Source organism: Mesoplodon densirostris, chromosome 16 (genome assembly GCF_025265405.1).
Source record: "Mesoplodon densirostris isolate mMesDen1 chromosome 16, mMesDen1 primary haplotype, whole genome shotgun sequence".
Lineage (NCBI taxonomy): Eukaryota > Metazoa > Chordata > Mammalia > Artiodactyla > Ziphiidae > Mesoplodon > Mesoplodon densirostris.
In genome coordinates this window covers 12416048-12431337 of record NC_082676.1, presented here as the reverse complement: position 1 = coordinate 12431337, position 15290 = coordinate 12416048, and the positions used below count along the sequence as shown (strand labels likewise).

General features: G+C 48.4%; 1 protein-coding gene across 1 annotated transcript in view; it reads right to left on the bottom strand.

The window, feature by feature from the left end:
- Positions 1-229: 229 nt before the first annotated feature.
- Positions 230-15290, bottom strand: part of KCNB1 (potassium voltage-gated channel subfamily B member 1) — a 102601-nt gene continuing 87540 nt past the window's right edge. The window contains exon 2 of the mRNA XM_060078435.1: positions 230-2239. Coding sequence (XP_059934418.1) covers positions 230-2239 — 2010 coding nt within the window. The remainder of the gene's footprint in view (positions 2240-15290) is intronic.

Below are 15290 nucleotides of genomic sequence, written 5' to 3'. Positions count from 1 at the left end.
GAGCTGTTACAAGGAGGCGCCATACCCTGTGGATTGGCCAACTTCACTCTGATGCACCCGTTAATGGCTCTCAAGGTTTTACGGGAGCTTTCCCTGGTCTCTCTTCTTTCTGGGGGCTTTGCAGAGCCTTTCTGTTTCAGAGGTCATGCAGAAAAGCTCCACGGCAGGTAAGCTGAACAGCACTCCTCTTTGGACCCTGCCACAAGTCTCTCCTCCGTGTGGAGGTGGTTCAGATGCTCTGATCCCGTGTGCTTCCATGGGCTCCTCCTCCCGGCAACACGCGGACGTCGGGGGAGATGTGGTTCTCAAGCTTGCACTTTTCCTGACCACTGGGAGTTTTTCCAGTCAATGCTTCTGTAGAGTAAATACAGTTCTGCCTTAAGAACTTAGGGGAGGTGGGTAAGGGGGAGCTTTCAAAGTGGTTCTTGTCTGATCTTGTCCTGACACTGAAGTTGGGACTAGTGTTCCCATGGAGGCTCTTGGGGGGGCTGGAGTCCACACTGTAGAGCGCTTGCCCCTCATCATCTGTGTCCGCATCAATGTACTGGTGGACACCTGCTTCAAAGTTGAACGCTATTGCTGTGTGTTTCTCTGGCGACCGGGGGGGTGTCTTAGCACTTGCTGTGGTGTAGATGGAGGACTCTGGACTCAGCACAGGCCTGTCCAAGAGTGTGGCACACTCCAGCCCAGCAACAGCTGCCGCAGCACCCCCCCGGTTCCTAAGGGGGTCATGGTACATCCCCAGAACGGGGACTAACGGTCTGGGATCCCCCTCCATGAAGTTGACTTTAAGTGCTCGAAGCTTCAAGGGGTTGGTGGTCTTCATGGAACTCTTGGGGCTCTCAATGAAGAAAGCAGAGGGATGGCTGGCATCAGGGGTGGGGTTGGCCTCCACAAACCTACCACCAGTGGCACCCAGAGCTCCCTGCCAGCCAACCTCTGGGGCCATGCCACCTCCAGTTTTGCTGGGGAGTGATGCCAAAGGGCTGTGGGAGAATCTGGTGGCTTCAGGGAAGTCTGTGGCGCAGCTAATGAAGCTATCAATGCTCGACATGCTTCGCATGTCAATGACCCCTTCTGTACGAGTGGGCGGAGGGGCTACGGGGCTGGGGATACTCTCCATTTCAAGTTCTTCCTTTGGTTTGCTCTGTGTTGCTGGCTCCTTAGTATTGAGGATGGGCTGAGATTGTGTCTTGGCCATCTTATTGTACATGTCTTCCAACTGCTGGACGTTCAGGTGCTGAGGACTAGAAGATGATCTGGCCTTCTCAGGGGATCCCTGCTCCTTGGTTTCAAAGGACTTACTGGAGCTGGTTTCGGACAGTGTCCTCTTTGTCCATTTCCATTTGTTGGGAGACAAGTGGTTATCTTGCACTTTGTCTTTCTGACCCATGTTCTCTCCACTTTTCTCAACCACAATGTCCATCATCTCGATGCTCCGGGGGAATGCATCCTTCATGTTCATGGATACGATGCTGCCATTTCTCTTGGCTCTCTCCAGAGCCTCTCTCCGCTTGATTGCTTTCTCCTGCCTCTTCTGTTCCTTGTAGAACTCAGAGAAGTTATTGACAATGATGGGGATGGGAAGAGCAATCACCAGGACCCCTGCAATGCAGCAAAGACCCCCCACAATTTTCCCCAGGAGAGTCTTGGGGTAGATGTCTCCATACCCAACGGTCGTCATGGTGATGGTGGCCCACCAGAAAGAGGCTGGGATGCTTTTGAACTTGGTGTCATCCTCATCCTTCTCAGCAAAGAAGACAAGGCTGGAGAAGATCATGATGCCCATGGCAAGGAAGAGGATGAGCAAGCCCAGCTCATTGTAGCTCCTCCGCAGAGTGAAGCCCAAGGACTGGAGGCCAGTGGAGTGACGTGCGAGCTTAAGAATGCGGAGAATACGCATGATGCGGAAGATCTGGACCACGCGGCGGACATTCTGGAACTGAAGCACGCTCTTGTTGGATTCAGTGAGGAAGATGGTGACATAATATGGCAGGATGGCCAACAAGTCAATGGCGTTGAGCGGGCCCTTGAAGAACTTCCACTTTTTGGGGGAGGAGAGGAACCGCAGCAGGTACTCCATGGTGAACCATGCAATGCACACGGCCTCCACGTGGGCCAGCTGGGGGTTGTCTGTGGTCTGGCCAAACTCATCAAGGCTCTGCAGCTCGGGCAGCGTGTTGAGAGACAGGGCAATGGTGGAGAGGACGATGAACATGATGGAAATTATGGCAAGGATCTGTGAGGAGAAGAGAGTGGAATTTAGTTATCAACCACCAATGGGATGGTCACCCTAATACTCTGGGTCTGCAGGACATTCCTCAACATTCAAGAGCATTTTCATAGCTCACTAATTACCTAATGACTGGATGTTTGAGCTAAAAAGATTATTTATTCAAATCCATTTATCATACAGACGTGGAAACTGAGGTCCAGAGAATTGAAATGATTTAAAGCTAATCATCAAGCCCAGGGGTCAATTTTTTCTATAAAGGGCCAGAGAGTATATCTTTTAGACTTTGAAGCCCATGAATTCTTTGTTGCAACCACTTAATTCTGCAGCTATAGCATGAAAACAGCCTTAGATAATACATAAACGAATGAGCATAGTTGTTTCAATAAAACTTTATTTACAAAAACAGGAAGTGGGCTGAATTTGACCTGCAAGCCATAATTGGCCGTCTCGTGATCTAGACCAGTGGTTCAAAACTATTATGGGGTGGGGTACCGCTTTCCCAACATTATACTAATGATAGTATCAATAGTTACCCTTTATCAAGCGTTCATTGTATTCGAGGCACGATGCTTGTCACTTTCCATGCAATTCCTTATTTCATTCTTACAACAACCCCATTAAGTTGTACTTCCAATGAAAAGATGAGGAAACCTAGGATTCCAAAGCTAATAAGTTGCAGAGCCAGTATTTTAACCTGGGTCTCTCTGACACCAATACGTGAGCTCTTAAGAATGTGTTAGAAATGAGATGAAAGCTACAGACCTTTTTGCTAAACGCTCAAGGTTTTGCAGATGATTTTCAGGGAGGCCTAGACACCCTGGTCTCATGTTATTAACTCCTGAGTGTGACTATGAATTTTTGAGGCTAAGGATCACAGCTTAACTACCTTTGAATCCCCTGGATCAAGAAGAGGGTTTGGTCCAGGTGTTTGGGCTCACTGGATGTTTGTTGAATTTAATGGAGCCTAGGCTAGTCTACAGCTTATGCAGAAATGCAAGCAGATGTAATAAATTGCTCTAGGGTCTTTTTGTCAAAAATACAAATCCAGTCACATCACTCTCCTGCTTAATAAATTTCCAGGACTCTTCAGGAAAAAATCTAAACTCCTAAACTTATCTATCAGCCCTCCTCACCACCCCCCAAAAGCTGTCCTCTTCTCATAGGCTTGTGCCTCCCTTTCTGCTGCCCCTGCTAAAGGGCAGTGGGTGGGGGTGGGGTCTCCATGCTTGTATCATTTGATCCTGGCTGCCTCTGAGTGGCCCAGAGAGGGACAGAAAACCCAGGCTGGGCTGAACCAGTCCACCATGGAAGATTTGAGTTCCGGGATCCAGGGGTGAGTGGGTTATGGGGGTGGTGAGCCTCTGAATTAAATGGTCAAGTACAGTCCAGGCCTGAACCAGCTTCATGATAAGCCCAAGCTTCAAGCAACTTTTCACCCACGTTGTAGGGGATCAGAAAAACCATAAAGAAATCAGAGAGGGGCTTCCCTGGTGGCGCAGTGGTTAAGAGTCCGCCTGCCGATGCAGGGGACACGGGTTCAAGCCCTGGTCTGGGAAGATCCCACATGCCGCGGAGCGGCTAGGCCCGTGAGTCATGGCCGCTGAGCCTGCGCGTCCGGAGCCTGTGCCCCACAATGGGAGAGGCCACAACAGTGAGAGGCCCGCGTACCACAAAAAAAAAAAAAAAGAAATCAGAGAAAGCTGAACCTTTTAGAGAAGCCAGAGATTAAAGGGCAGAGGCAGAGAGAAGGAGCAGAGAGGACACAGGAGATTTGAAAAGGGTGTAGAGGGCCACAGTTAAAAGCTTGGGCTCTGCTGTCAGGCTGTTTTGGATTCAAGTCTCAGTGCTTCCACTTCCTTACCTTTAGTCAGGCATTTAACTTCTCTAAGCCTCAGTTTCTTCATCTGCAAAATGGGATGATAATGACAATATCTATCTCAGAGAGCTGCTGTGAAGATTAGATGTGTTAACACATGCAAAGCACTCAGGACAGGTTCCAGCAGCACCTAGTGAATGTCTAATAAATGTTAGCTGTCATCACAGGGGAAATAGCTCAGCCCACACCCTGTCAGCCCAGAACACCCAGCCTCGGAGGGGCCAGCTAGTCTTTGCTTCTCGCCCTTGTTCTGAAATTGCCTGCCGTATCCTGAAAGTAAATGCCGCTGCTGCTTGGGTGAGCGTGAGAGGGTTCTTTCTGTCCCCTGCAATAAATCCCCGATCAGGACACATGGTTGCCGAGTCTCTCTGAGTTTGACTCTGACCCCTCTCTTTGGCCTCTCCTGCCACAGGTTCCCAAACTTCACGCTCCCCTAATCACACACTATTGTTGGTCAGTTCTGCAGGTCTGTGCCTCTTCCTCTCTGTCCAGTGAATTCCAATCCATCTTTTAAAACCCAGCCCACATGGCCCTTCCCTGCAGAGGTCACCCCTAGAGGGGCTTAGCACACACACTACAGCCTATTACAGGGGTGTGTGTGTGTGTGTGTGTGTGTGTGAATATGTGTCCATCACTGCCCAGAATCTGTAAGCTTTGGGGGGACAGGGATGGATTCTGAGATTCACCTCTGCACCCACAGCGCCTAAGGCAACAGGTTTTCATGGTGTTTCTTGGCTGTGGCTCAAGTTCACGGCCATTTATGGGTCCGGTGGCCTTGGGCATTGCAACTTTCCTTGCCTCAGTTTCCTTATTTGTAAAATGGGGATCATCCAGTAGTTCTTAACTGGGGATGATTTTGACCCCTCCCCCTTCCCTTGGGGACATTTGGCAAATCCTGCAGAAATTTTTGGTTGTCACGATTTGGAGGAGGGGTGATACTGGCAGCTGGTGGGTGGAGCCAGGGATGCTGTTAAATACAATGCAAAGGACAGTCCCCACCAAGGAAAATGATCGGGCCCCAAATGTTAATAGTACCAACGTTGAGAAGTTCTGGGATATACCAGTAGTCAGTCCCTCAGGAGCTGTAGAATGAGGGGAAAGAGCTGTCAGCACAGAGCTAGGCACAGAGTGGGTCTGACCTTACAGAGCAGCCAGCTGGGACCTCGGGCTGAGCCCCTGCAGTGGAGCTGCTACAGTTTCTGACTCCTGGCCCTGAGGGCAGCTGCAGGAGAACGGAGCAGATTCCTGGGAAGTCTGTTCCTTTAAGAGCTGGGAGATCTCATTTCCCCCAGAGGCTGGCAGGGGAAGCCAGCTCCAGTTTCTAACCCCCAGACAACTCCAGGGAAGGCCCACATAACTGATGTCTGCTGACAGATGCATGAATTATGCACCCACCTATTGTACAGTCCTTAGCGCTGTTATTCTAAGGCGGGCACCCCCTCCTTGTACCCCAGAAAGTGCTCTCCCCTCCTGTCCTCTCAGCCTGAGGATGCTTAGGAAAGAAGAAAATGCAGGCAGAGGCCTCACTGCATCCTGGAGGGGGGTGTCCGCTGCTCAGGGTTGGGTTGGGAGGGTCAGAGGGTGCCAGGCCTCCTGCCCTGGCACATGCGCTCATCAAATAGCACTTGTGCTAATGCAGTGTGACCCACCCTTCCTAGCCCTGCCCACAAGACTGCTTTCTCTTCCAGACCCGCTGAAGCCCTTAGGGTCAGGGTTACACTTCCTGACTGGGGAGCTCCTGAACATGAGTTAAACCCTCTGTGCCTCGGTCTCCTCATCTGTAAGACGGGGGTGGGTCACTGCAAGGTGGCAAAGAGAATTCAATGAATTCATAAGGCCCTTAGATCAACTTTTATTGCTTTTATTATTTCACAGCATTATATTTATTTATAAGCCGGTTGGACTTGGCTCTCAGCAGTAGTGTTATTATTCCCACCTGGCTGAGTGGCCTTGGACAAGTCACTTCCTCTCTCTGAGACTCCATTTCTTTATCTCTAAAATGGAGATGAAAGTAACTGAGCACCTACCACATAACAGCCACGTAATATATTTTTTATGTTATTAAATTATTATTTGGATAATTTATTGTCACCCTTACCTCCAGCCTCTGGACTGGTTGCTTCTGGAGGTCCAGGACTAGGCCTGTGGACCCCAGTGCCTGGCTAAGGCAGCAGACAACCTCTAAACAGTCTTGAACCCAAATGAACAGTGTTGATTTGGTCTCTGGGACGGGCTGCAGGGATGGGGGACCAGCCAGGCCAACAATGAGTCCTCCCGGCCCCAGCTCAAACCCCTGGCCAGGTCCCTTCATTTTCAGCCTTGCTTTCCTGGATCTGAGCCCAATCGGGTTTGGGCAGGACTCCAGGAACCCAGGGAGCAGAAGCAGGAAACAGGACCAGGACTCAGAGGCTGTCCCCAAATTCCCTCCCTGCGATGAGGTTCTGAATCCTGCAGCCTACTTGTCTGCACCAAGCGTGGGAGGGGGCTTTGGTCCTCTGAGAGAAGAGATTAGCAGGTAGGGGTACCCAGGGGGGAATCAAGGGTTCTGGAGCCAGGCCTTTCTCATTCTAAAAAAAATTGTTGGCTCTGGTGGTTAATCACAGGATGCCTACCTTTGGCTCCAGCAATAAACAGGCTGTTTATCATTTGCTCTGAACACTTCCCTGCTCTTCCAGGAATATGGACAAGGCACAGAACGTCTGTGCAGAAAAGGGTCCAGGCTCCTTTCTGGAAGGATGGGGAGACTCAAGCAGAGAAGGGAAGGGACTAGTCTATGGTCACACAGCCCATTGGGGTCAAGTCTGTGCAGCAACACTAGAAGCTCTGGCCAGCAGAGAGCTGCACCTAGTGTTCAGGTCCTGCAAACTGTTTTCATACACATCTATCTTCCCAGCAGCATTATTTGTAAGAGGCAGAAAGTGAAATCAACCTGAATGTCCATCAACTGATGGATATACAAACTGTGGTCTATCTATACAATGGAATATTATTCAGCCATAAAAAGGAATGAAATACTAATACATGATACGATATGGATGAATCTTGAAAACATTATGCTGAGTGGAAGAAGCCAGACACAAAAAGCCACGTAGTATATGATTCCATTTATATGAAATGACCAGATAAGACACACCTATAGAGACAGGAGGCAGGTTAGTTGTTGCCAGGGTGGGGACAGGGATTAACAGTTAATGGGCATGAAGGATCTCATGGGGATGATGAAAATGTTATAAAATTGATTTAGGATGATGGTTGTACAACTTGGCAAATTTACTGAAAAATCATTGAATTGTTCACTGGAAATGGTGAATTATATGCTATATAAAATTAGCCTCAATATAAGTTATATAAAAAGTTGCTTTCCATAAAGAGTATCCCATTGCTTTTAATCCTTACAACCACATTGATGGGTCACAGGAGAGAAGCAGAAATCTGAGCAAGCTACAGCCCTGCTGTAAACCCTGAAATGGCTCCCCATGAAGGTCCTATCCTTTTGCATTTAGTTGGCATATATTTACCGAGCACTTACTAAGTGCTATGCTCTTTGCTGGGGATGCAGCATGGATAAGAAAGACAATTTCCCTGGCCTTAAGGAACTGGTAGGGAAAGGCAGACAAAAAACCCCATAAACTAATAAAGGAGCAAGATGATGTCAGATAGTATTATGTGCTACATGTTACTGAGAAAAACAAACCAGGAGTATCAGTAGAGAAGCACTGGGGGTGTCCACATGAGGTTGGGTGGTCAGAACAGGCCTTTCACAGGAGATGTGCTGGTTCTGAGACTTGAAGGTGAGGAGTATGTCATTCAAAGATCTGAGCATTCCAGGTACAAGCACAGCATGTGCAAAGGCCCTGGGGTGGAAATGAGCTTGGCATATCAAGCAACAGAAAGAAGCTCAGTGTGGGTGCGGCTGCGTGAGCAAGGCGGGGAGTGGGAGGAGATGAGGTCAGAGAGGCAGGAGGCATAAAAAGGAGATTTGGCTTTTGTATTAAGTCCACCTTTCTTCTCTCTCCAGACCATTTCCTCCATTTCCCACTGCATATTCCATTATGAATCCTGGCAAAACCACTTACAATTCCCAAGCCATGCTGCCATGGTTGCTCACACCTCCAGATCCTTGTCCACGCTGTTCCTTCTGCCTGGAGTACCCTTCCTCCCCTACTTCTCCTGGCTGATTCCTACAGCCTGTTCTGGCCTCAGCTCAGAAGCCACTTGCTCCAGTGAGCCCTCTCTGACTCCCAGTTGTGGGTTGAGAACACCCACCCTCTGGACTCTCACAGCCCTTGAGTTTGGCCCTTCATGGCACTGATCTTTCCAAGCTGGAATTTTCTCCTCTGTGTCCCGCAATAGAATCTCAGCTGCATGAGGGCCCAGGCTGGATTTGTCTTGCGTTGCTGTAACTCCAGCTCCTGAAACAGTGCCTGGCACAGAGCAGGAGATCCCTAAATAGTTAATAAATGAATGATCAAGCAAACGAATGAAATGGAGGCTCAGAGAACGAAGTGACTTTTCCAGGGCCACACAACTTGCAAGGAGTAGATCTGGGACTCCAGTTCAGGTCTGTGCGTCTCCCCAAGACGTTTTCAAGGACGTAGGAGGTGGCAGTTTCTGGACCATCAAACCTTTCGCTCCTTTTATGGTGCTTCCGCTTCCCCAGCTTTAAAGGGGGATTACAGATGGGGAGTTTTAATCAGAAGGGTCACTGGCGCAGATCCGATTAAGGGGATTGGGAGCAGGCTGATGGGTTTGGCTCCCTCTTCTACAGGTAGGGGCCTCTGGTGGGGGGGTTGGTGAGAAATTGGAGTCAGGAGCCTGCAGGGGGTGCTCATGGGCACAAAGGGACAGGAATCCAGGGACAATAGAGGATGAAGGCCTTGGGGTGAGCCAGGCAACAGAGGCCTTCACCGTGAGAAGGCAACCGAGACACAAAGGTGGAAATAGGGCGCAGTGACATTGCTGGGGGTGTCCCAGGCGTTATAAACCAGAGGCCTTGGGGCTGAGAAATTTATTTTTACTTATTTGTCCAAGTTTCCAAATTAGGAGATTTCCCATAAAAATCTAGATTTTCAGATTTCCCTTGGAACGTCACATGCTGTGTCTACACGTTCAACCTGCATTCCCCGTGGCAACAACTTGCTGGCGCTAAGGAGTAGCTGTCCCTTTAGACAGGGCACGGGCTCCCCAGTGTCCACAGGCCCCTTCACTCCTTTCATTATCTGTCAGGTCTCTGTAGGTGTTGGGTTTGCCCCCGGACCCACTGATATGATATTGAAGACAGCAACACTTACCTGACCTGCTACCATATACGAAGAACTTTCCAGACAAGACCTGCATCTAACTGCACACGCCAGGAGCCTAAGGGTCACACTTGCCACATCCAACCCCATCCTTTGCCTCCATATCCAAACTGTCACCAAGTGCTGTCCATTCTGGCTCACAAACATCTCTGGATCTGTTCCATTCTCTCCACCTGCTAAGCCATAACCCTGTCCCAAGTCACCTTCACCTCCCATTGGACCACTGCAAACTGACCTCTTTCTGGTGTCCCCAAAGCCACTAGATGTCCCCAATATCTATTCTTCCCTTCTTTCATTGTAATAGAGTTTTAGCGGGACAAAGGGTTACCCAGAATGAAGACTACATTTTCCAGCTTCCCCTGTAGTTAGATGTGGCCATGCGACTAAGCTTGGCCAATGGAATGTGAGCAAAAATGATGCTTGCCCTCTCTCCTCTTCCTCTTTCTTGCTGGAGGGGAGGCAGATGTGATGTGCAGAGCTGGAGCGACTATCTCGGATCTGAGAGGGAAGCTAACCCCAGCCCTGGACTGGCCCTTTACTGAAGAAGTTTGCCAGCTCCCGGTCTACCTCATAACATTCATCTTGTTTAAGCCACTGTATTTTGGGGTCTCACAGTTCCAGTCACTTAGTCTATACCCTGCCTAACTCTCCACCCTCGTCTTGTTCCATGCTCCCCTTTGCTTTCTCATCTCAGGCGCATTAGCTTTCCTTTGGTCCCTCATAGTCTCCATGATCCTTCTTGCCACAGGGACTTTGCTCATGCTGTTCCTTCTGCCTGGAATGCTTTTCCCTCCACTCTGCTTGGTTAACTCCTATTCATCCGATTTTCTTAGCTCAGCTCAGGCATCACCTCCTCAGGGAAGCCATCCCTGACCAGGTCAAATTCCTAACTGCAGGCTCTAGTAGTACTATGCCCTTCTCCTCATAATGCTGTCCAAGTTGCAATTTTAAAATAATGCTCACCTCTGTAGAATGTAAGCAACTGGAGGGCAGGGGCTGTGTCTAAATAAAGAATGTTATTTCATCCCCCAGAGAATCTGCAGGGTGTGCTGTGTTCCCTCCCTCCATTTAATAATTGGGAAAACTGAGGCTGAGGAAGACTATATCCAAAGCGACAGTTAAGGAAGTGGCAGAGGCAGTGTTTAAATCCACGTCTACTAGACTCTGAAGCACCCACCCCACGTTTTTTTTAAACACTGAGGACCTTTCTTATCCCAGCATCCTGGGGTCTGGGTTATGGTTTTTAATGTATGCCCTCACTTGAACCATCTTCCCTAGGTGACCTGACTCTTCCCAAAAAGCTCTGGGTTGGGTACCCTTTTCCTATCAGGTCAACTAAGTTCTCATAAGCTTTGCCAAAGCAGGAATTCTAGAAGCTGGTGCTGTTACAACCTCCTGCCCATCTGAGGACAATGTCTCCGATGGGGGTGGGAACTTGACTCTGATCCCTATAGAGGGAGGAGGTGATGGCGAGAAACGTGGGGCAGTGTCCTTCCTGCCTGAGTGATCGCCAAGTCCTGATATTTGCTGAGGGCATGCGGAGCTGAGGAAGGGACTGTCAGTCTTAACGGTGATGAATGGCATCAGTCCATCCCTGCTGCAGAGAGCAGTGTTTCGAATAAAAAACAAGGAGCATAGGGCTTCCCTGGTGGCGCAGTGGTTGAGAGTCCGCCTGCCGATGCAGGGGACACAGGTTCGTGTCCCGGTCCGGGAGGATCCCACATGCCGTGGAGCGGCTGGGTCCGTGAGCCATGGCCGCTGAGCCTGCGCGTCCGGAGCCTGTGCTCCGCAACGGGAGAGGCCACAGCAGTGAGAGGCCTGCGTACCACAAAAAAAACCCCAAAAAAACAAGGAGCGTAGGAGATGTTAGGCAAGGGCAGTTGTCCACAGGCTCTGCTCAGCCACAAACCTGTCCTCTTGCCCCTTGCGTCTGACAGGATGGGGAGTGGGAAGGGTAGTCTCTGAGAGCTTGGCTGAGGTGGTTGGGTGGCTGAAAGTAACTAACTGTGTTAGTCTGGATGCTGGGATTGGGTACCACTCTGGCTAATGTCAGAATGATGGCCCTGTGAGTGGTCATTCTGACAATAGCCAGCTTGGCTGGTTAATGCCCAATATACATTTAGAAAGAGTCATTTGGGTGACTTAACAATAGTTCTTTTTCATATAGCATTTTAGTCTCACTAGAGATTCATATTGAGGTAAAATGGATGTGTGGATAGTCTAGAGGCCTACTTTCTAATTCTGGCTTGGCATCCTTAGGCCAAGTGTCTTCACATCTCTGATCTTTTTCATGCAATATCTACTGAGGGTCTGTAGCTACCGGAATGGAGGTCTCATGCTCAGAGGATGGAGCTACTGGATTCTTGAGTCACCACTTGCAAGAGAGCTGTGCGGGGTTGTTACTGGATCCTCAGTGGGAATCACATGAGTCAGAAATAAACTTTGACGTATACAGTCATGAGACTGTGTGTTCGTACGCACTGCAGCATAATCTAGGGTATTCTAATTCATCCGGTTGAGTTGGAGTGCAGCTTCTATCCTCTGGTTTTAGCTGAACTAGTCCTTGCACACAAAGATGAAAGGCTTACAAAGATCCTCGCAAAGAAACAACTGCTCGGAGATAGTATGAATAATCCAAGCCCAGGAGAACATCAAGACAATAGCTAAACTGATACTTCTCCTCCTGGTATGAGTCCTTCAACAGTAACAATGTGAGGTTAAAAACAATGATGATCTCGTCATGTCATCATTATCAGGGAGACTCTGTAATATGGGTTTTCATCCACTCTCTTTCACGGTGAGCCCTGGCTTCATTCACTCATCACATAGAGGAAGAAGGCAGGATACGTGAATAAAAAAAAAAATGAATGAATGGGCTAGGTCCAGCGGGACAGAGGTACTAGAATGTACTGGTTAAGAACTAGACCTGCATTTTCATCCCAGCTTCTTAATTTTCCAGCCATGAGACCTTGGGCATGTTACTTAACCTCTCTGAGCCTCAATTTCCTCATCTCTGCGATGAGGATAACCAGTTCCTATTTCACTGAGGATTCATTGAGACGATGGCTGGCACACAGTAGAGGCCCAGTGAATGTTAATTGCTCATTTTTTTAAAAACTGGGAGGAAGACTTCAGCTCGATGTAAGACTATACTAAGGTGGCAGCCGTTACAATTAGTTATTATTATTTTTCATTGGAGGGAGGCCAAAGGGTGGGTATCCCTTACACAGCTGTGTAAATTTACACAAGGAACTTCACCTCAGTTTCCTTGTCAGTAAAAAGGGAATAATAGGGCTTCCCTGGTGGCGCAGTGGTTGAGAGTCCGCCTGCCGATGCAGGGGACGTGGGTTCGTGCCCTGGTGCGGGAAGATCCCACATGCAGCGGAGCGGCTAGGCCCGTGAGCCATGGCCGCTGAGCCTGTGCGTCCGGAGCCTGTGCGTCCGGAGCCTGTGCTCCACAACGGGAGAGGCCACAACAGTGAGAGGCCCGCATACCGCAAAACAACAAAAAAAGGGAATAATAATACCGACATGGTCAGGTTTTTATTAAGATTGACCTCATTCATTCATTCAGTGATGCCAGGTACCATTTTAGGCTCTAGGGATACAGCAGTGAACAAACCAGGCAAAAATCCGAGCTTGTGTAGAGCTGACCATCTTGTAGAGGGAAGGGATACACAGTGAACAGTAGCAAGTCAACAGGATAATTTCAGGTGGTGAAAGTTGCCAGGAAAAAATGAAGCAGGTCAGTGGGGAAGAGAATGACCATGAGATGGGTTTACTTTAGCTGAGGTGGTCAGGGAGCACTTCTCTGTGGAGGTAACACTGAAACTGAGACTTGAATGATAGGAGGAGTTGCCATGTGACCATCAGTGGGAAAAGCATTCCAGGCAGAGGGAACAGCAAGTGCAAAGGCCCTGAGGTGGGAACGTGTTGTGCCAGTGTGAAGTAGGGCTACTGAAAGGGAGAGGAAGAGGAGGTGAGGTGAGAGAGGTAATGGGGGCAGGTGTTAAAGGGTCTCCAGGCCACACACACTAAATGTAGAACATGTCATGATTATTAGTGGTATTATTAGCAGCAGTCTTCTTCTGACTCCCTTCTTCATGCCCGAGTAAGGACCCGTTTTGGAAAATACAATCATTCTGGAGGAGTCCCTCAGATATTCAGCCAAGAATCCTGTCAGGTCAATTTAGCCAGAATCCCCTTTTTCCCTGATGTTTCCTCTTAGTAATTTTCCATCCACTGACCCCCATCTGTTCCTTGGCTATAAACATCCACTTGAATGAAACTTACAAGCTTTTGCACAGCAAAGGAAACCATAAACAAGACGAAAAGACAACCCTCAGAATGGGAGAAAATATTTGCAAACAAAGCAACTGACAAAGGATTAATCTCCAAAATATACAAGCAGCTCATGCAGCTCAACATCAAAAAAACAAACAACCCAATCCAAAAATGGGCAGAAGACCTAAACAGACATTTCTCCAAAGAAGATATACAGATTGCTAACAAACACATGAAAGGATGCTCAACATCACTAATCATTAGAGAAATGCAAATCAAAACTACAATGAGGTATCACCTCATGCTGGTCAGAATGACCATCATCAAAAAAATCTAGAAACAATAAATGCTGGAGAGGGTGTGGAGAAAAGGGAACCCTCTTGCACTGTTGGTGGGAATGTAAACTGATACAGCCACTATGGAGAACAGTATGGAGGTTCCTTAAAAAACTAAAAATAGAACTACCATACAACTCAGCAATCCCACTACTGGGCATATACCCTGAGAAAACCATAATTCAAAAAGAGTCATGGGGCCTCCCTGGTGGCGCAGTGGTTGAGAGTCCGCCTGCCGATGCAGGGGATACGGGTTCGTGCCCCGGTCTGGGAGGATCCCATATGCCGCGGAGCGGCTGGGCCCGTGAGCCATGGCCGCTGGGCCTGCGCATCCGGAGCCTGTGCTCCGCAAGGGGAGAGGCCACAACAGTGAGAGGCCCGCATACCGCAAAAAGAAAAAAAAAAAAAAAAAAAGAGTCATGTACCAAAATGTTCACCGCAGCTCTATTTACAATAGCCAGGAGGTGGAAGCAACCTAAGTGTCCATCAACAGATGAATGGGTAAAGAAGATGTGGCACATACATACAATGGAATATTACTCAGCCATAAAAAAATGAAATTGAGTTATTTGTAGTGAGGTGGATGGACCTAGAGACTGTCATACAGAGTGAAGTAAGCCAGAAAGAGAAAAACAAATACCGTATGCTAACACATATATATAGAATCTAAAAAAAAAAAAGTTCTGAAGAACGTAGGGGCAGGACAGGAATAAAGACGCAAATGTAGAGAATGGACTTGAGGACAGTGGGAAGGGTAAACTGGGACTAATTGAGAGAGTGGCATGGACATATATACACTACCAGATGTGAACTAGATAGCTAGTGGGAAGCAGCCGCATGGCACAGGGAGATCAGCTCGGTGCTTTGTGACCACCTAGAGGGGTGGGATAGGGAGGGTGGGAGGGAGACGCAAGAGGGAGGGGATATGGGGATATATGTATACATATCGCTGATTCACTTTGTTATACAGCAGAAACTAACACACCACTGTAAAGCAATTATACTCCTATAAAGATGTTAAACAAAAACAAAAACAAAAACAAAAAACACCCACTTGCTCATGCTGTATTCAGAGCTGAGCCCAATCTCTCTCTTACTGTAAAATCCCATTGCAGTGGTCCCCACACATGTCTCAACGGTCCTGAATAAAGTCTGCCTTGCCATCTTAACAAGTGTCATTGATTTTTTTTTCTTTGACACCTTCCTTCTCTGGACCCCAGTAGCCTCTCATTTTCCTATTATAAAAGGGAGTCAACAGA